General features: G+C 40.9%; 2 protein-coding genes across 2 annotated transcripts in view; one reads left to right on the top strand and one right to left on the bottom strand.

The window, feature by feature from the left end:
- The window catches only part of rnf19b (ring finger protein 19B), a 55,097-nt gene that overhangs the window by 21,015 nt on the left and 12,971 nt on the right, over positions 1–21,111 (bottom strand). Inside the window, exon 2 of the mRNA XM_028597320.1 lies at positions 1–762. This exon is cut by the window's left edge and continues 570 nt beyond it. Coding sequence (XP_028453121.1) covers positions 1–80 — 80 coding nt within the window. The 5' untranslated portion in view covers positions 81–762. The remainder of the gene's footprint in view (positions 763–21,111) is intronic.
- LOC114568602 (uncharacterized) lies at positions 12,069–13,690 on the top strand. The gene is made up of 2 exons (XM_028598196.1): positions 12,069–12,929; positions 13,633–13,690. Exons 1-2 carry the CDS (start codon positions 12,069–12,071, stop codon positions 13,642–13,644), a joined length of 873 nt encoding a protein of 290 aa, XP_028453997.1. The 3' UTR covers positions 13,645–13,690.

Raw genomic sequence — 21,111 nt, forward strand, 5'->3', positions numbered from 1 at the left:
TTGCCCGCTGCACGGCACTTAGGGTTGGGGACACCACTCACCGAGGAGTGAGGCGACTCAGAGTCCTTTTCTGATCCCATTTCTCCAGAAGACACACACAGGGCCAGTTATTGTCCCCTGAGACACGTGAATGTATCGCACAGGGACACTCAGCTAAAAAAATAAAAATAAACACACTCAGTCACACACACACACACACACACACACACAAGGGAGGATTTGTCCCCTTGTGAAAGCCAAACTGGAATGCAAATGCTATCCGGGCTTCTGCGAGAGAAACTCAAATCTGTCACCTCCTTCTCTTTCTTTTAATACGAAACGAAACGTTATCAGGAAAAGACAAAAGTGAGATAATGGTGACGTAACTACAGAAAATGAAAGAGATTGCGCAAGTTCAAAGTGAAAAAGAAATCCCCTTTGGCTGTTTGGAGTTTCTCTCAAACTCGGCGGTCAAAAGGTTTACCAAGGTAAAGATAAATGAGCAAGTCTTTTATCTCCCAGGCAGACGCCGAGGTGAAACATTACCGTGAGTCTCTTGGTCAAACTTAAAGATGAATGTCCATTCCAAAGAATGACTCTTTAAAAATAGAAAGGAAAAAAAAAGAAGAAAAGAAAAAAAAAGATCCACAGGACAGAGTTGAGTCTGAATGTTGTGATAAATCCTCGGTTTGGATTGTATTCTCCTCAGCTGTATTCAGAGCCTCTCCTCCACTCGTCTTCCTCTCATTCTTTTTGAACGCCGGTCTCTCTGAACGGTCTTTTCTGTCAGGAAGAAGAGAGCAGGAAGTTAACACAAAGAGCATGCTCAGTATGACACACCTCTCTCTCTCTCTCTCTCTCTCTCTCTCTCTCTCTCTCTCTCTCTCTCTCTCTCTCTCTCTCTCTCTCTCTCTCTCTCTCTCTCTCTCTCTCTCTCTCTCTCTCTCTCTCTCTCTGCTTTTCTCTTCCTGGGTTTTAATTTGATCATTAACTGATGATCATGTATCTGTGCTAATTACATTTGAATGCAAGACAAGACTACACTATATGCTTAAATAACCATTATTAAAAGGTTAAATGTAAATCAGGAGACACATTTAAACACCAACTAAATACATGACATCATCAACCAGTCAGACCAATGAGGTATTCATGTAAAAACCAGTCTCTCTCTCTCTCCCTCTCTCTCACGCTGAGCACTGCAAGCTCTTCCTCCACTTCACACTGGGATGCTAGTGCCGTTGCCATGGAGACGCTCACTATGAGCGAGGCGACCCACTCTGTGACTCTGGCACTTATGTATATGTACACGTACACACACACACACACACACACACACACACACACACACACACACACACACACACACACACACACACACACACACACACACACACACACACACACACACACACACACACACACACACACACTTTTAAATCCTAAAAACAGACACATACACACTCATAAAAATACACGTTCAAACCTGTAATGAACTGAAAATCACCAGCCAAACACACACACACACACACACACACACACACACATAATTACATCCTGTGTCCTCACTACAATTACAGGTTGTGTTAATGTTAGGGAGTGTGGGTAAAAGACACCTAACAGCTCTTATGTGCTATTAAGTTGCATGTTATATTTTGGTTATAAATACATTTATATATTTATGGTGTTGTGTGAACACATTGTGACTTCTGTGTTTTAAAACTGATGAGAAAACGTGTACAAATGACATTGAGCTGAAACGAGACATTTCTGGGAAGGTTTTTCAGCAGCATAAACAGAGAAATGTCAATTACGTTAGAATAAATCAATATGAAACTGGATTAAAAAGACTTAAGAAGCACAAATAGACTCCCACAGCAGTCCAGATGTGTTCTGGTTTTCATAAGAAAAGAAAACCTGATTACTGGCCTTTATTTTATTTAGATACTTATGCTAAAATCTTTTCTGAAAGAATAAGGAGGGTTAAACACACTGTTTTTGTTTTGTTATTGTATTTATGGTCATTTCAATTAGCTTTAACTTATATTTATGCATAATTTGATGTTTTTAGAAACTCAACTCAAAGACACTTCTAATGCTTAACCAGAAAGTAAAAAGTATGTCATGTTTGACATCCCCAGCCTTCGAAGAGCTGTGAAATATTGATAACCTACATTTCAGCGCCTAGCAGGAAGAGGAAGGAAAAATATTTCTGAGCTGAAGTCATAAATCGATAAACGAGGATGATTTCCACCGTGAGACCGAATAAACGGTAAAAACTGTACGTGCATTTTTACACACAGCTACGTAATGTAAAAACACATCTGTTTAAACGGTTCTCACGGCAGCCATTACACGCCATCTTCTCAGGGTCAAACTGGGTCTTCACTGAAATGTGTGTTAGTGTATATGAAGCCTGCAGTTCCTGAATATAGCCACCGACCGGCCGAAGCATCATCACACACACACACACACACACACACACACACACACACACAGCAGTCTTTGTGTGTGTGTGTGTGTGTGTGTGTGTGTGTGTGTGTGTGTGTGTGTGTGTGTGTGTGTGTGTGTGTGTGTATGGCTTTCATCTTTCTCCAACACAGGACTCCCATTTGGCACTGTGATCAGTGCTCCTGGTGGTGGAATAAAAGTGGTGAAACGTGAACCTAGTGTCAATTGTGTAATGTTGTTTTGTGATAAGAATTTGTTGCCTAAACATCCTGATGGAGAAACACGTATTGTCTCTAACAAACGCTTCCCATGACAACACACACATACACAGGCACCGCCACAACTTTAGCTTGCTTTTAGGGAAAGTGGAGGCGAGATTCTCGAGTACTGATAAAGATTTTCTGCTTCTCCGAGGTTACATCAAACGAGACACGTTTCTTTATCCTATGTCAGAAGTGAAGACTCAATTCTGATCTATTGTTCCAGTTTGATTCATGTCTCCAAGAAGTCTGAAGTGTACGTAAACACAGCACATTCAGGTATAAGAATACTTGAACATACTGTATTTAAAAAATTTGTTAAACATTTGGTGTAATAGCAGGAAAAGCACAAGCATAATTAATAACATTAATATAAAGGACTGTAGGCCTCAAAAGAATTAATATAGGTATTTGCAAAAACACATGGACAATTACAAACATGCATATGTTAGTCCGTTTATAACACAATTATGTTCCAAAAATACACAGAAAAATATTGTAATGTTGGATTTCTACACTAAATGCACATATACATCATTAGCAATAAAAACATTGTTTAAAATACTTTAGTAGAAATCACAATAAATAGTACTAAGAGCAACAAAAACATGAGTTTATTTACTTTTCATCAATTGTTAACTCATATGAACAAAAACAATGATACTTTAAAAACACATTGTAAATATATTTTGTATTATTTTAATATATTGATAAAAAAAACAAGGGATCAGCCAGTGACAAAAAAAATAATCAGAATCAGCTCAGGAGTCAGTCCTGAGTTGATTATTCTGTGTACTGTATATAGTAAATGGGATGCATTATGAGCTGATTGTATCATGAGAAAATCCCTATTTATTTCTCTATTTCCCTTCTGGTGACATTTAAATCACCTGACAATGGATGGATTTTCTTGAAAGAAATCCTGAGTACAAGCTCAGTTTTTATGATATTTTGACAAGTTATAAAACATCTCATATTTACTTTAAACAGTTTAAATACAAATTATATACTTTACAAATAAGATTAATATACTAAAACGTGCCTTATGCTTCCTCCTCCTGAAATAGAGGGTGTAGCTCTACTACCACTTGCACATGATGTGGAACACTGTGATTGGCTTATAGACATCCAATCATTAAGTTGTGCATTTGGTTAAAGTCAGATGACATTAATCATACATCTAGACATCCTAGATAAGTTATCCCCATTGGAATGGTCGGAGGATCTGAACGGGTGAAATAAATAAAACTAAATGAACTAAACTACATAGATCATTACTAGTGGGAATCATATATGTATAACTAGAGTGTAGAGATCTGGTTGGTTCTCTGAAGACATTCACATGGTGCAAAATGTGCACTGATGATTTAAAAATTATGCTTAGGACAGATGAGAGAGAGAGAGAGAGAGAGAGAGAGAGAGAGAGTGTGTGTGTGTGTGTGTGTGTGTGTGTGTGTGTGTGTGTGTGTGTGTGTGTGTGTGTGTGTGTGTGTGTGTTTGCGCTGTGATCATCACGTTGTTTGGCAGAACTGATCTGAACAGCCTGAAAACTTTACAGTCTGGTACAGATCTGGACTTGATTTGCTATCAACATGCTCACACATGCATTTGATTCCACATTTGTCCTCCTACTCCACTGCTGCTCAATTCAGCACACACACGCACACGCGCACACACACACACACACACACACACACACACACACACACACACACACACACACACACACACACAGCAGGCTCCTCTCCTGCACTACCCTCCAGACGCAGCCCTCCATGGCTGTTTTAATCTTTTTGCATATTATATTAAATATATATATAATATATATATATACAGTATTTTCTTTAATGTAATACAGTAAAATGTTCTGCTGACTAAAGTGACTGCAAAAACAGGTTATCGTTCACTGCTCCATTCCCCCCCAACTCAGGTCACCTGAGGCCTCTTTAATGCTCTCACAAATGATTGGAGTGTTTTGCCAATTGAGTTTGAACAGGTTTGATGTGAGTGAGACCAATTGGTAATGAGGGTGTGGCATTTTGAAGGCCAGTGTTTTCCAGCTGAATAAAGTGTGCTAAATTATGTGATTTTTAGAGTTATTTGAGTAATAACAATCAAATTGTGCTTATTGTTTAGCAGTCAGGAATCTTGTTGTTGATACAGGAGGTTAACATTTTTTAGAATTGTGTGCATAGTCCATTTTTTGTGTGTATACAATGGAGAGAAAACTGCTTTGTAAACTGAATATTTCTTCAGAACGTTGGTCCAGTAAAACAAGATGTTACTTGAACTCTGAGAGAGGGAAATGGACATTTTTAACCACTTTCTTACGTTTTAAAATCTAAAAAAAAATATTACTGAAACCTGCCAAAGAATTCTGCCGGTGCCTAGCAAAGGTTGCTAAGCAGCAGTCATTTTTGGGTGGGCGGGGCTTATGGAACAGTTAGACAGACTCTAGAACTCCGTTGATGTCATTGATCCTTTGATCCTATGATGAGAACAGAGACAGTAAAAAAAGATGATTTGAGTCACAGTTCATTCTTGCTGAATTTCCCTTGGAAACAAGACGTGAGTGAGACGTGAGCAGCACATAAGCTTGTTAAATTAACGGAACAGTTTGTGATCTCATTGAAACTAATCGACCATCGAAATAATCGACCATCGAAATAAACAACCATCGACATAACCGACCATCAAAATAATCAACCATCGAAATATTCGACCATCGAAATAGACCATCGACGTCGACCATGGAAGCTCACAATAATTATAGAGTAATAGCCGTCAAGCCTAGAGCAGTAACCCCTGAGTATGAAGACATTCCAGAGATGGAAAATATGAGTAGTACAGTGTCTGGGTCAAGCCTAGACCAGTAACCCTTGAGTATGAAGACATCCCGGGGATTGAAAATAATTATTCAGTACTAGTCGTCAAGTCTAGATCAGGAACCCCTGAGACTGAAGACATGCCAGAGATTGACAATAATAATACAGTAATAGTCGTCAAGTCTAGATCAGGAACCCCTGAGACTGAAGACATGCCGGAGATTGACAATAATAATACAGTACTAGTTGTCAAGTCTAGATCAGGAACCCCTGAGACTGAAGACATGCCGGAGATTGACAATAATAATACAGTAATAGTCGTCAAGTCTAGATCAGGAACCCCTGAGACTGAAGAAATCAATGTCATTCTCCCAGCGATCGAATCCTTTTCTAAAAGGATGACAAAGGAACAGTGGGGGCTGATGAATTTAGGCACCCCTGATCATGCCACTAAAGTTTTGTTGGCAGAACTACTTTTGGACATAATAAGATCACTGTCACAAGCCTTGTTAAAGGCTAGGAGCCAAAATGTCATCTTTTCTGAGGAGAATGTTCTGTCCAGTATCGGCAACAAACTCTCTGAGAGTTTTGGTAAGGTTTTGAACGTTGACGGCCAAGTCCCCTGTGTCAACTCTATATCATTGACCAACTTGCTTGCTAAAGAGGTTGCAGATATTTGCAACTCTTCCACTACCGAGCACACTGCAGAGTCGCACACATTGCGTGTCACTCCCTCCAAAAGACTAAATGCAATGGTTTGTCATGCCTGCAAAATGTTGAAGTCGTTCACAGCCAGGATGAAAATCTTCTGCTCATCTCGACCACGTAGTCAGAGACAAAGTCCGACCGCCGAGGAAGAACTAATTGTGGAAGATGAAGAGAAGGCAGCCTCTGACGTCCGCTCTCTGTCACCGTTTTCAACCACAGCTATGGAACCAGGAACCCCGGAGGTCTCACCAAAGGACAGCTCTGAGATGACAACAGCTCAAGCGGTCGAATATATAATCAGGGAGGAGATGAGTAAGATCACTGAACCTCTTCTGGACGAAGTGCCAGCCGCAGAGTATGAGGAACTAAAATCTGAAAGCTCTCAGGAGATTTCAACTTTTGCAAAAGACATTGCTCAGTCAATTGCCAAGAGTTTGGACGAGACAGATGCCGCAGAACAAAAGCCGAAGCGTAAACTGTGCATGGAAAAAATTGGAACCATGATCAAAACCTTTTTTGCAAAGTGCTTTGTCAAAACTTGGATTCATCGTATGCTGGTGCAACTGAAGGCCAAATTCCACCAGGGCTCCACAGTTGAAAGCGGGCAGTCAGTGTCGTCACTCCAAGATGATATTGACTCTCTGCTTCAGCCACAGCATGGTGGAAAAGCACGCTGTGGAAACGAAGTCACTGTATTCCGGGACCTCAAGAAGATTTCCACTGGTAAAGATTTGGTATTCACAAAGGCGCTATGTGATCTCCTCTCCAGACACATCTCACCTGGGATGGCGCCCAATATTATCCCAGATGCAATTAGAGAGAAGGCCTCTCACAGGACACATCCTGACATGTATGCTGACATACAGAACAAAATGTGGAGTTTCCTGGGAATGCTGAGGTGGTGGCTGAACACTAAGGTCGGCGGCCACAGTCGAGAAGCTCTAGGCCGATTGGAAAATCAATCAATGGCACCAACACACATCACACCAACACAGTCAGCAGGGGCGTGTGAGGACGCAACAATAAAGACATCAAGAAACAAAATGTCCATCAAGGTGGTCATGCAGAAGCTGCTTACACGCCTATTCAAGAAAGCAAAAGTGGACTTCAACCTTAAAAACCCTGAGGACTTCATAGACCGCCTGCTGGAAAAAACATGGGCCCAAGTCGAGGGTGTCGATTTCCATACCACCACAAAAACATTCAAAAACCTCGACAAGGACATTTTCAAAGACGTGCGTAAGAAGTGGGGCAGTGCAGAAGACATGCTGGTCTCTGTGAATTTAGGGGATCCAGCACTGGAAGACTCTATTGCCTGCTGTTTCAAAGCTCACCTGATGAAATCACAGAAAACAGGGTTCTTCTCATCGGTGTGTAAAGCCATCTCCAATATCTGCAGGTGCAGAATCAGGGTTAGTGTTATACGTACGTAAAACGTTGTCTGTCTACTATGTTAGGGTTTTCTCCGGGTGCTCCGAGTGTTTCTCCCACAATTAGCATATAAATATAAAAAAAAACATTAGCTTAGACATAGTAGACATCTTAGAGGAAAATGTGATTTTTTCCTTCAAACTTAATGTCATAAACAGCTCCGGTCCTGCCTCATATCCACGTCTCCACCTCGTCCACTGGCCTCCGCCCTTCGTGATGGAGGGACAGGGGCCAGTGGAGCAGGAGGTTACCTGGATATGAGGCAGGACTTAAGCTCTTAGAGTTTCATCCGGGTGCTCCGGTTTTCCAACATTAGAAACATCTAACAACTAATTCAATAAAATTGAAAAAAAATATATACCTGCTTATCTCTGTTATCATTTACTATAAGAACTGTAAACATTCAACTCAGGCTGAAGTTCTGCTGAATCAGTTTCATTCATGAATTTCATATCTGTGTTAAGTCCTATAAAAAGGTGTTTTATTTTGCAACAGTGTTTTTTTTAAAATGTCAAAACCACTTGCACCAGCATACTTTTACTCCACTACATTTCCTAAAAATAATGTATACTTTTACTCCACTACATAACCTCTAAGCATCTTAGTTACTCGTTACTACAAGAAATTTGGTTTGGCAAATCATTGCTCCTACATTGCAAGTTAATGCACGCTCCATTCCAGGTGGTGACGTAATGCCTGTTTGTTGCCAAGCGGAAAAAATAAAAAAATAAAAACATAGGCCAAACTAAAGAAGAAGAGCAGGAAGCATGATAACTGATAGCGTCATGGAAGCACCTGAAGCAGGCTCTACCGCCAACGTAACAGACGATGACCACCCGACAGTGGTGATGAAGATAACGTTACACACCTTTGGCCATAAGGTTCATTTACTTCCTATACAAGTACATTTAATATCAGAAAATTACTTTTGATACTTAAGTACACTAAAAATCTGATACTTTAAGACTTTTACTCGAGTAATATATATCATAAAGTGACTTGGACTTCCACGAGTTATTTTCTGGTAAGATACTTGTACTTTTACTCAAGTATTGCTTTCTAGTACTTCATACAAGACTGCACTGCAGCCTCTAGAGGAGAGAGAGAGAGAGAGAGAGAGAGAGAGAGAGAGAGAGAGAGAGAGAGAGGGGGAGAGAGAGGAGAGAGAGAGAGAGAGAGAGAGAGAGAGAGAGAGAGAGAGAGAGAGAGAGAGAGGCAGAGAGAGAGAGAGAGAGAGAGGCAGATGTGTTCTGCAGGTAATCTGTTCTCAACAGTTCTCAGGCTTTTGTGTTTTGGTCAGTGAATCTACGCCTCAGCACTTTGGGATCTTTGTGTATCACACACACACACACACACACACACACACACACACACACACACACAGCAGGCTGTTCTCCTGCACTGCCCTCCAGACGCAGCCCTCCATGGCTGTTTTAATCTTTCACTCTGTCAAAGCTTCAGAGACACATTCAGTCTGACCAGAAACAAAACGTTCAGTGGAAATAAACTGATGTTCATGAACGTGGCTCTGTGTGTGTGTGTGTGTGTGTGTGTGTGTGTGTGTGTGTGTGTGTGTGTGTGTGTGTGTGTGTGTGTGTGTGTGTGTGTGTGTGTGTGTGTGTGTGTGTGTGTGTGTGTGTGTGTTTGCGGAAGTGTGTGTCTGTGTGTGTTTTGGCTTGCAGATAAACATCATGCAATATGAAAGCTATCTATCAAAGATCAAGATTAAACTGGTGTCTAAACCTTCAGCTACTGTCAGCCAACTGATGCCTGTGAGGTTAACTCCCATCATGGACTGATAATCTTGTGTTATAGCACAAGTTCTTACACTGGTTCTCCGGACAAAGAAGGCTTCTGGTTTTTATTCTTGCCATCTGTGCAATTAACTTAAAAAGAGGGTTGGAAAAACACAGCAGCACTCTGTTTTTTTCAGGACAGATATACACTTTTTTTTATAGGGTGTGATATTTCCAAAGGTGGAATAGAACTAAGTGCATTTACCATTGTGCTCGAATACAAGAGTAAGTGTACTAAATAAAGTATTCTGATTCTGATTAGAAACACTGTTGTTTTATATGGTTTCAACATGTCTTCCTGGGGATGTAATGATGAAATCAATGCTCAATTATAAAAAGGTGAATAAAAATATGTATACTGTATATATATATATATATATATATATATATATATATATATATATATATATATATATATATATATGTATATTTATATATATTTTTAATGTAATACAGTAAAATGTTCAGCTGACTGAACTGACTGCAAAAAACAGGTTCTCGTTCACTGCTCCATTCCCCCCCACTCAGGTCACCTGAGGCCTCTTTAATGCTCTCACAAATGATTGGAGTGTTTTGCCAATTGAGTTTGAACAGGTTTGATGTGAGTGAGACCAATTGTTTAGCAGTCAGGAATCTTGTTGTTGATACAGGAGGTTAACATTTTTTAGAATTGTGTGCATAGTCCATTTTTTGTGTGTATACAATGGAGAGAAAACTGCTTTGTAAACTGAATATTTCTTCAGAACGTTGGTCCAGTAAAACACGATGTTACTTGAACTCTGAGAGAGGGAAATGGACATTTTTAACCACTTTCTTACGTTTTAAAATCAAAAAAAATATATTAATGAAACCTGCCAAAGAATTCTGCCGGTGCCTAGCAAAGGTTGCTAAGCAGCAGTCATTTTTGGGTGGGCGGGGCTTATAGAACAGTTAGACAGACTCTAGAACTCCTTTGATGTCATTGATCCTTTGATCCTATGATGAGAACAGAGACAGTAAAAAAAGATGATTTGAGTCACAGTTCATTCTTGCTGAATTTCCCTTGGAAACAAGACGTGAGTGAGACGTGAGCAGCACATAAGCTTGTTAAATTAACGGAACAGTTTGTGATCTCATTGAAACTAATCGACCATCGAAATAATCGACCATCGAAATAATCGACCATCGAAATAACTGACCATCATCGACATAACCGACCATCAAAATAATCGACCATCGACGTCGACCATGGAAGCTCACAATAATTATAGAGTAATATATCAAGCCTAGAGCAGTAACCCCTGAGTATGAAGACATTCCAGAGATGGAAAATATGACCAGTACAATGTCTGGTCAAGCCTAGACCAGTAACCCTTGGATGAAGACATTCCAGAGATGGAAAATATGAGTAGTACAGTAATACGGGTCAAGCCTAGACCAGTAACCCTTGAGAGAAGACATCCCGGGGATTGAAAATAATTATTCAGTACTAGTCGGTCTAACCCCCCTGAGACTGAAGACATGCCAGAGATTGACAATAATAATACAGTACTAGTTGTCAAGTCTAGATCAGGAACCCCTGAGACTGAAGACATGCCGGAGATTGACAATAATAATACAGTACTAGTTGTCAAGTCTAGATCAGGAACCCCTGAGACTGAAGACATGCCGGAGATTGACAATAATAATACAGTACTAGTCATCAAGTCTAGATCAGGAACCCCTGAGACTGAAGAAATCAATGTCATTCTCCCAGCGATCGAATCCTTTTCTAAAAGGATGACAAAGGAACAGTGGGGGCTGATGAATTTAGGCACCCCTGATCAAGCCACTAACGTTTTGTTGGCAGAACTACTTTTGGACATAATAAGATCACTGTCACAAGCCTTGTTAAAGGCTAGGAGCCAAAATGTCATCTTTTCTGAGGAGAATGTTCTGTCCAGTATCGGCAACAAACTCTCTGAGAGTTTTGGTAAGGTTTTGAACGTTGACGGCCAAGTCCCCTGTGTCAACTCTATATCATTGACCAACTTGCTTGCTAAAGAGGTTGCAGATATTTGCAACTCTTCCACTACCGAGCACACTGCAGAGTCGCACACATTGCGTGTCACTCCTCCAAAAGACTAAATGCAATGGTTTGTCATGCCTGCGAAATGTTGAAGTCGTTCACAGCCAGGATGAAAATCATCTGCTCATCTCGACCACGTAGTCAGAGACAAAGTCCGACCGCCGAGGAAGAACTAATTGTGGAAGATGAAGAGAAGGCAGCCCCTGATGTCCGCTCTCTGTCACCGTTTTCAACCACAGCTATGGAACCAGGAACCCCGGAGGTCTCACCAAAGGACAGCTCTGAGATGACAACAGCTCAAGCGGTCGAATATATAATCAGGGAGGAGATGAGTAAGATCACTGAACCTCTTCTGGACGAAGTGCCAGCCGCAGAGTATGAGCAACTAAAATCTGAAAGCTCTCAGGAGATTTCAACTTTTGCAAAAGACATTGCTCAGTCAATTGCCAAGAGTTTGGACGAGACAGATGCCGCAGAACAAAAGCCGAAGCGTAAACTGTGCATGGAAAAAATTGGAAACATGATCAAAACCTTTTTTGCAAAGTGCTTTGTCAAAACTTGATTAAATAGTATGCTGGTGCAACTGAAGGCCAAATTCCACCAGGGCTCCACAGTTGAAAGCGGGCAGTCAGTGTCGTCACTCCAAGATGATATTGACTCTCTGCTTCAGCCACAGCATGGTGGAAAAGCACGCTGTGGAAACGAAGTCACTGTATTCCGGGACCTCAAGAAGATTTCCACTGGTAAAGATTTGGTATTCACAAAGGCGCTATGTGATCTCCTCTCCAGACACATCTCACCTGGGATGGCGCCCAATATTATCCCAGATGCAATTAGAGAGAAGGCCTCTCACAGGACACATCCTGACATGTATGCTGACATACAGAACAAAATGTGGAGTTTCCTGGGAATGCTGAGGTGGTGGCTGAACACTAAGGTCGGCGGCCACAGTCGAGAAGCTCTAGGCCGATTGGAAAATCAATCAATGGCACCAACACACATCACACCAACACAGTCAGCAGGGGCGTGTGAGGACGCAACAATAAAGACATCAAGAAACAAAATGTCCATCAAGGTGGTCATGCAGAAGCTGCTTACACGCCTATTCAAGAAAGCAAAAGTGGACTTCAACCTTAAAAACCCTGAGGACTTCATAGACCGCCTGCTGGAAAAAACATGGGCCCAAGTCGAGGGTGTCGATTTCCATACCACCACAAAAACATTCAAAAACCTCGACAAGGACATTTTCAAAGACGTGCGTAAGAAGTGGGGCAGTGCAGAAGACATGCTGGTCTCTGTGAATTTAGGGGATCCAGCACTGGAAGACTCTATTGCCTGCTGTTTCAAAGCTCACCTGATGAAATCACAGAAAACAGGGTTCTTCTCATCTGTGTGTAAAGCCATCTCCAATATCTGCAGGTGCAGAATCAGGGTTAGTGTTATACGTACGTAAAACGTTGTCTGTCTACTATGTTAGGGTTTTCTCCGGGTGCTCCGAGTGTTTCTCCCACAATTAGCATATAAATATAAAAAAAAACATTAGCTTAGACATAGTAGACATCTTAGAGGAAAATGTGATTTTTTCCTTCAAACTTAATGTCATAAACAGCTCCGGTCCTGCCTCATATCCACGTCTCCACCTCGTCCACTGGCCTCCGCCCTTCGTGATGGAGGGACAGGGGCCAGTGGAGCAGGAGGTTACCTGGATATGAGGCAGGACTTAAGCTCTTAGAGTTTCATCCGGGTGCTCCGGTTTTCCAACATTAGAAACATCTAACAACTAATTCAATAAAATTGAAAAAAAATATATACCTGCTTATCTCTGTTATCATTTACTATAAGAACTGTAAACATTCAACTCAGGCTGAAGTTCTGCTGAATCAGTTTCATTCATGAATTTCATATCTGTGTTAAGTCCTATAAAAAGGTGTTTTATTTTGCAACAGTGTTTTTTTTTTTAAAATGTCAAAACCACTTGCACCAGCATACTTTTACTCCACTACATTTCCTAAAAATAATGTATACTTTTACTCCACTACATAACCTCTAAGCATCTTAGTTACTCGTTACTACAAGAAATTTGGTTTGGCAAATCATTGCTCCTACATTGCAAGTTAATGCACGCTCCATTCCAGGTGGTGACGTAATGCCTGTTTGTTGCCAAGCGGAAAAAATAAAAAAATAAAAACATAGGCCAAACTAAAGAAGAAGAGCAGGAAGCATGATAACTGATAGCGTCATGGAAGCACCTGAAGCAGGCTCTACCGCCAACGTAACAGACGATGACCACCCCGACAGTGGTGATGAAGATAACGTTACACACCTTTGGCCATAAGGTTCATTTACTTCCTATACAAGTACATTTAATATCAGAAAATTACTTTTGATACTTAAGTACACTAAAAATCTGATACTTTAAGACTTTTACTCGAGTAATATATATCATAAAGTGACTTGGACTTCCACGAGTTATTTTCTGGTAAGATACTTGTACTTTTACTCAAGTATTGCTTTCTAGTACTTCATACAAGACTGCACTGCAGCCTCTAGAGGAGAGAGAGAGAGAGGAGAGAGAGAGAGAGAGAGAGAGAGAGAGAGAGAGAGGGGAGAGAGAGGAGAGAGAGGGAGAGAGAGAGAGAGAGAGAGAGAGAGAGAGAGAGAGAGAGAGAGAGAGAGGCAGAGAGAGAGAGAGAGAGAGAGAGGCAGATGTGTTCTGCAGGTAATCTGTTCTCAACAGTTCTCAGGCTTTTGTGTTTTGGTCAGTGAATCTATGCCTCAGCACTTTGGGATCTTTGTGTATCACACACACACACACACACACACACACACACACACACACACACACACAGCAGGCTGTTCTCCTGCACTGCCCTCCAGACGCAGCCCTCCATGGCTGTTTTAATCTTTCTCTCTGTCAAAGCTTCAGAGACACATTCAGTCTGACCAGAAACAAAACGTTCAGTGGAAATAAACTGATGTTCATGAACGTGGCTCTGTGTGTGTGTGTGTGTGTGTGTGTGTGTGTGTGTGTGTGTGTGTGTGTGTGTGTGTGTGTGTGTGTGTGTGTGTGTGTGTGTGTGTGTGTGTGTGTGTTTGAAGTGTGTGTCTGTGTGTGTTTTGGCTTGCAGATAAACATCATGCAATATGAAAGCTATCTATCAAAGATCAAGATTAAACTGGTGTCTAAACCTTCAGCTACTGTCAGCCAACTGATGCCTGTGAGGTTAACTCCCATCATGGACTGATAATCTTGTGTTATAGCACAAGTTCTTACACTGGTTCTCCGGACAAAGAAGGCTTCTGGTTTTTATTCTTGCCATCTGTGCAATTAACTTAAAACGAGGTTGGAAAAACACAGCAGCACTCTGTTTTTTCAGGACAGATATACACTTTTTTTTTTATAGGGTGTGATATTTCCAAAGGTGGAATAGAACTAAGTGCATTTACCATTGTGCTCGAATACAAGAGTAAGTGTACTAAATAAAGTATTCTGATTCTGATTAGAAACACTGTTGTTTTATATGGTTTCAACATGTCTTCCTGGGGATGTAATGATGAAATCAATGCTCAATTATAAAAAGGTAAATAAAAAATATGTATACTGTATATATATATATATATATATATATATATATATATATATATATATATATAATGTATATTTATATATATTTTTAATGTAATACAGTAAAATGTTCAGCTGACTGAACTGACTGCAAAAAACAGGTTCTCGTTCACTGCTCCATTCCCCCCCACTCAGGTCACCTGAGGCCTCTTTAATGCTCTCACAAATGATTGGAGTGTTTTGCCAATTGAGTTTGAACAGGTTTGATGTGAGTGAGACCAATTGTTTAGCAGTCAGGAATCTTGTTGTTGATACAGGAGGTTAACATTTTTTAGAATTGTGTGCATAGTCCATTTTTTGTGTGTATACAATGGAGAGAAAACTGCTTTGTAAACTGAATATTTCTTCAGAACGTTGGTCCAGTAAAACACGATGTTACTTGAACTCTGAGAGAGGGAAATGGACATTTTTAACCACTTTCTTACGTTTTAAAATCAAAAAAAATATATTACTGAAACCTGCCAAAGAATTCTGCCGGTGCCTAGCAAAGGTTGCTAAGCAGCAGTCATTTTTGGGTGGGCGGGGCTTATAGAACAGTTAGACAGACTCTAGAACTCCGTTGATGTCATTGATCCTTTGATCCTATGATGAAAACAGAGACAGTAAAAAAAGATGATTTGAGTCACAGTTCATTCTTGCTGAATTTCCCTTGGAAACAAGACGTGAGTGAGACGTGAGCAGCACATAAGCTTGTTAAATTAACGGAACAGTTTGTGATCTCATTGAAACTAATCGACCATCGAAATAATCGACCATCGAAATAATCGACCATCGAAATAATTGACCATCATCGACATAACCGACCATCAAAATAATCGACCATCGAAATATTCGACCATCGAAATAGACCATCGACGTCGACCATGGAAGCTCACAATAATTATAGAGTAATAGCCGTCAAGCCTAGAGCAGTAACCCCTGAGTATGAAGACATTCCAGAGATGGAAAATATGAGTAGTACAGTAATACGGGTCAAGCCTAGACCAGTAACCCTTGAGTATGAAGACATCCCGGTGATTGAAAATAATTATTCAGTACTAGTCGTCAAGTCTAGATCAGGAACCCCTGAGACTGAAGAAATGCCAGAGATTGACAATAATAATACAGTACTAGTTGTCAAGTCTAGATCAGGAACCCCTGAGACTGAAGACATGCCGGAGATTGACAATAATAATACAGTACTAGTCGTCAAGTCTAGATCAGGAACCCCTGAGACTGAAGAAATCAATGTCATTCTCCCAGCGATCGAATCCTTTTCTAAAAGGATGACAAAGGAACAGTGGGGGCTGATGAATTTAGGCACCCCTGATCAAGCCACTAACGTTTTGTTGGCAGAACTACTTTTGGACATAATAAGATCACTGTCACAAGCCTTGTTAAAGGCTAGGAGCCAAAATGTCATCTTTTCTGAGGAGAATGTTCTGTCCAGTATCGGCAACAAACTCTCTGAAAGTTTTGGTAAGGTTTTGAACGTTGACGGCCAAGTCCCCTGTGTCAACTCTATATCATTGACCAACTTGCTTGCTAAAGAGGTTGCAGATATTTGCAACTCTTCCACTACCGAGCACACTGCAGAGTCGCACACATTGCGTGTCACTCCCTCCAAAAGACTAAATGCAATGGTTTGTCATGCCTGCGAAATGTTGAAGTCGTTCACAGCCAGGATGAAAATCATCTGCTCATCTCGACCACGTAGTCAGAGACAAAGTCCGACCGCCGAGGAAGAATTAATTGTGGAAGATGAAGAGAAGGCAGCCCCTGATGTCCGCTCTCTGTCACCGTTTTCAACCACAGCTATGGAACCAGGAACCCCGGAGGTCTCACCAAAGGACAGCTCTGAGATGACAACAGCTCAAGCGGTCGAATATATAATCAGGGAGGAGATGAGTAAGATCACTGAACCTCTTCTGGACGAAGTGCCAGCCGCAGAGTATGAGCAACTAAAATCTGAAAGCTCTCAGGAGATTTCAACTTTTGCAAAAGACATTGCTCAGTCAATTGCCAAGAGTTTGGACGAGACAGATGCCGCAGAACAAAAGCCGAAGCGTAAACTGTGCATGGAAAAAATTGGAAACATGATCAAAACCTTTTTTGCAAAGTGCTTTGTCAAAACTTGGATTCGTCGTATGCTGGTGCAACTGAAGGCCAAATTCCACCAGGGCTCCACAGTTGAAAGCGGGCAGTCAGTGTCGTCACTCCAAGATGATATTGACTCTCTGCTTCAGCCACAGCATGGTGGAAAAGCACGCTGTGGAAACGAAGTCACTGTATTCCGGGACCTCAAGAAGATTTCCACTGGTAAAGATTTGGTATTCACAAAGGCGCTATGTGATCTCCTCTCCAGACACATCTCACCTGGGATGGCGCCCAATATTATCCCAGATGCAATTAGAGAGAAGGCCTCTCACAGGACACATCCTGACATGTATGCTGACATACAGAACAAAATGTGGAGTTTCCTGGGAATGCTGAGGTGGTGGCTGAACACTAAGGTCGGCGGCCACAGTCGAGAAGCTCTAGGCCGATTGGAAAATCAATCAATGGCACCAACACACATCACACCAACACAGTCAGCAGGGGCGTGTGAGGACGCAACAATAAAGACATCAAGAAACAAAATGTCCATCAAGGTGGTCATGCAGAAGCTGCTTACACGCCTATTCAAGAAAGCAAAAGTGGACTTCAACCTTAAAAACCCTGAGGACTTCATAGACCGCCTGCTGGAAAAAACATGGGCCCAAGTCGAGGGTGTCGATTTCCATACCACCACAAAAACATTCAAAAACCTCGACAAGGACATTTTCAAAGACGTATGTAAGAAGTGGGGGCAGTGCAGAAGACATGCTGGTCTCTGTGAATTTAGGGGATCCAGCACTGGAAGACTCTATTGCCTGCTGTTTCAAAGCTCACCTGATGAAATCACAGAAAACAGGGTTCTTCTCATCTGTGTGTAAAGCCATCTCCAATATCTGCAGGTGCAGAATCAGGGTTAGTGTTATACGTACGTAAAACGTTGTCTGTCTACTATGTTAGGGTTTTCTCCGGGTGCTCCAAGTGTTTCTCCCACAATTAGCATATAAATATAAAAAAAAACATTAGCTTAGACATAGTAGACATCTTAGAGGAAAATGTGATTTTTCCTTCAAACTTAATGTCATAAACAGCTCCGGTCCTGCCTCATATCCACGTCTCCACCTCGTCCACTGGCCTCCGCCCTTCGTGATGGAGGGACAGGGGCCAGTGGAGCAGGAGGTTACCTGGATATGAGGCAGGACTTAAGCTCTTAGAGTTTCATCCGGGTGCTCCGGTTTTCCAACATTAGAAACATCTAACAACTAATTCAATAAAATTGAAAAAAATATATACCTGCTTATCTCTGTTATCATTTACTATAAGAACTGTAAACATTCAACTCAGGCTGAAGTTCTGCTGAATCAGTTTCATTCATGAATTTCATATCTGTGTTAAGTCCTATAAAAAGGTGTTTTATTTTGCAACAGTGTTTTTTTTTTAAAATGTCAAAACCACTTGCACCAGCATACTTTTACTCCACTACATTTCCTAAAAATAATGTATACTTTTACTCCACTACATAACCTCTAAGCATCTTAGTTACTCGTTACTACAAGAAATTTGGTTTGGCAAATCATTGCTCCTACATTGCAAGTTAATGCACGCTCCATTCCAGGTGGTGACGTAATGCCTGTTTGTTGCCAAGCGGAAAAAATAAAAAAATAAAAACATAGGCCAAACTAAAGAAGAAGAGCAGGAAGCATGATAACTGATAGCGTCATGGAAGCACCTGAAGCAGGCTCTACCGCCAACGTAACAGACGATGACCACCCCGACAGTGGTGATGAAGATAACGTTACACACCTTTGGCCATAAGGTTCATTTACTTCCTATACAAGTACATTTAATATCAGAAAATTACTTTTGATACTTAAGTACACTAAAAATCTGATACTTTAAGACTTTTACTCGAGTAATATATATCATAAAGTGACTTGGACTTCCACGAGTTATTTTCTGGTAAGATACTTGTACTTTTACTCAAGTATTGCTTTCTAGTACTTCATACAAGACTGCACTGCAGCCTCTAGAGGAGAGAGAGAGAGAGGGAGAGAGAGAGAGAGAGAGAGAGAGAGAGAGAGAGAGAGGGGAGAGAGAGAGAGAGAGAGAGAGAGAGAGAGAGAGAGAGAGAGAGAGAGAGAGAGAGAGAGAGGCAGAGAGAGAGAGAGAGAGAGAGAGAGAGAGGCAGATGTGTTCTGCAGGTAATCTGTTCTCAACAGTTCTCAGGCTTTTGTGTTTTGGTCAGTGAATCTATGCCTCAGCACTTTGGGATCTTTGTGTATCACACACACACACACACACACACACACACACACACACACACACACACAGCAGGCTGTTCTCCTGCACTGCCCTCAGACGCAGCCCTCCATGGCTGTTTTAATCTTTCTGTCAAAGCTTCAGAGACACATTCAGTCTGACCAGAAACAAAACGTTCAGTGGAAATAAACTGATGTTCATGAACGAACTCTGTGTGTGTGTGTGTGTGTGTGTGTGTGTGTGTGTGTGTGTGTGTGTGTGTGTGTGTGTGTGTGTGTGTGTGTGTGTGTGTGTGTGTGTGTGTCTGTGTGTGTGTCTGTGTGTGTTTTGGCTTGCAGATAAACATCATGCAATATGAAAGCTATCTATCAAAGATCAAGATTAAACTGGTGTCTAAACCTTCAGCTACTGTCAGCCAACTGATGCCTGTGAGGTTAACTCCCATCATGGACTGATAATCTTGTGTTATAGCACAAGTTCTTACACTGGTTCTCCGGACAAAGAAGGCTTCTGGTTTTTATTCTTGCCATCTGTGCAATTAACTTAAAACGAGGTTGGAAAAAACACAGCAGCACTCTGTTTTTTTCAGGACAGATATACACTTTTTTTTATAGGGTGTGATATTTCCAAAGGTGGAATAGAACTAAGTGCATTTACCATTGTGCTCGAATACAAGAGTAAGTGTACTAAATAAAGTATTCTGATTCTGATTAGAAACACTGTTGTTTTATATGGTTTCAACATGTCTTCCTGGGGATGTAATGATGAAATCAATGCTCAATTATAAAAAGGTAAATAAAAAATATGTATACTGTATATATATATATATAATGTATATTTATATATATTTTTAATGTAATACAGTAAAATGTTCAGCTGACTGAACTGACTGCAAAAAACAGGTTCTCGTTCACTGCTCCATTCCCCCAACTCAGGTCACCTGAGGCCTCTTTAATGCTCTCACAAATGATTGGAGTGTTTTGCCAATTGAGTTTGAACAGGTTTGATGTGAGTGAGACCAATTGTTTAGCAGTCAGGAATCTTGTTGTTGATACAGGAGGTTAACATTTTTTAGAATTGTGTGCATAGTCCATTTTTTGTGTGTATACAATGGAGAGAAAACTGCTTTGTAAACTGAATATTTCTTCAGAACGTTGGTCCAGTAAAACACGATGTTACTTGAACTCTGAGAGAGGGAAATGGACATTTTTAACCACTTTCTTACGTTTTAAAATCAAAAAAAATATATTACTGAAACCTGCCAAAGAATTCTGCTGGTGCCTAGCAAAGGTTGCTAAGCAGCAGTCATTTTTGGGTGGGCGGGGCTTATAGAACAGTTAGACAGACTCTAGAACTCCGTTGATGTCATTGATCCTTTGATCCTATGATGAGAACAGAGACAGTAAATAAAGATGATTTGAGTCACAGTTCATTCTTGCTGAATTTCCCTTGGAAACAAGACGTGAGTGAGACGTGAGCAGCACATAAGCTTGTTAAATTAACGGAACAGTTTGTGATCTCATTGAAACTAATCGACCATCGAAATAATCGACCATCGAAATAATCGACCATCGAAATAATTGACCATCATCGACATAACCGACCATCAAAATAATCGACCATCGAAATATTCGACCATCGAAATAGACCATCGACG

The sequence above is a fragment of the Perca flavescens genome, chromosome 14, assembly GCF_004354835.1.
Source record: "Perca flavescens isolate YP-PL-M2 chromosome 14, PFLA_1.0, whole genome shotgun sequence".
In the NCBI taxonomy this organism is placed as follows: domain Eukaryota; kingdom Metazoa; phylum Chordata; class Actinopteri; order Perciformes; family Percidae; genus Perca; species Perca flavescens.

Excerpts from the sequence above, each read along its gene's own strand:
- LOC114568602 (XM_028598196.1), top strand. The coding sequence starts at position 12,069 with ATGCTGGTGCAACTGAAGGCCAAATTCCACCAGGGCTCCACAGTTGAA.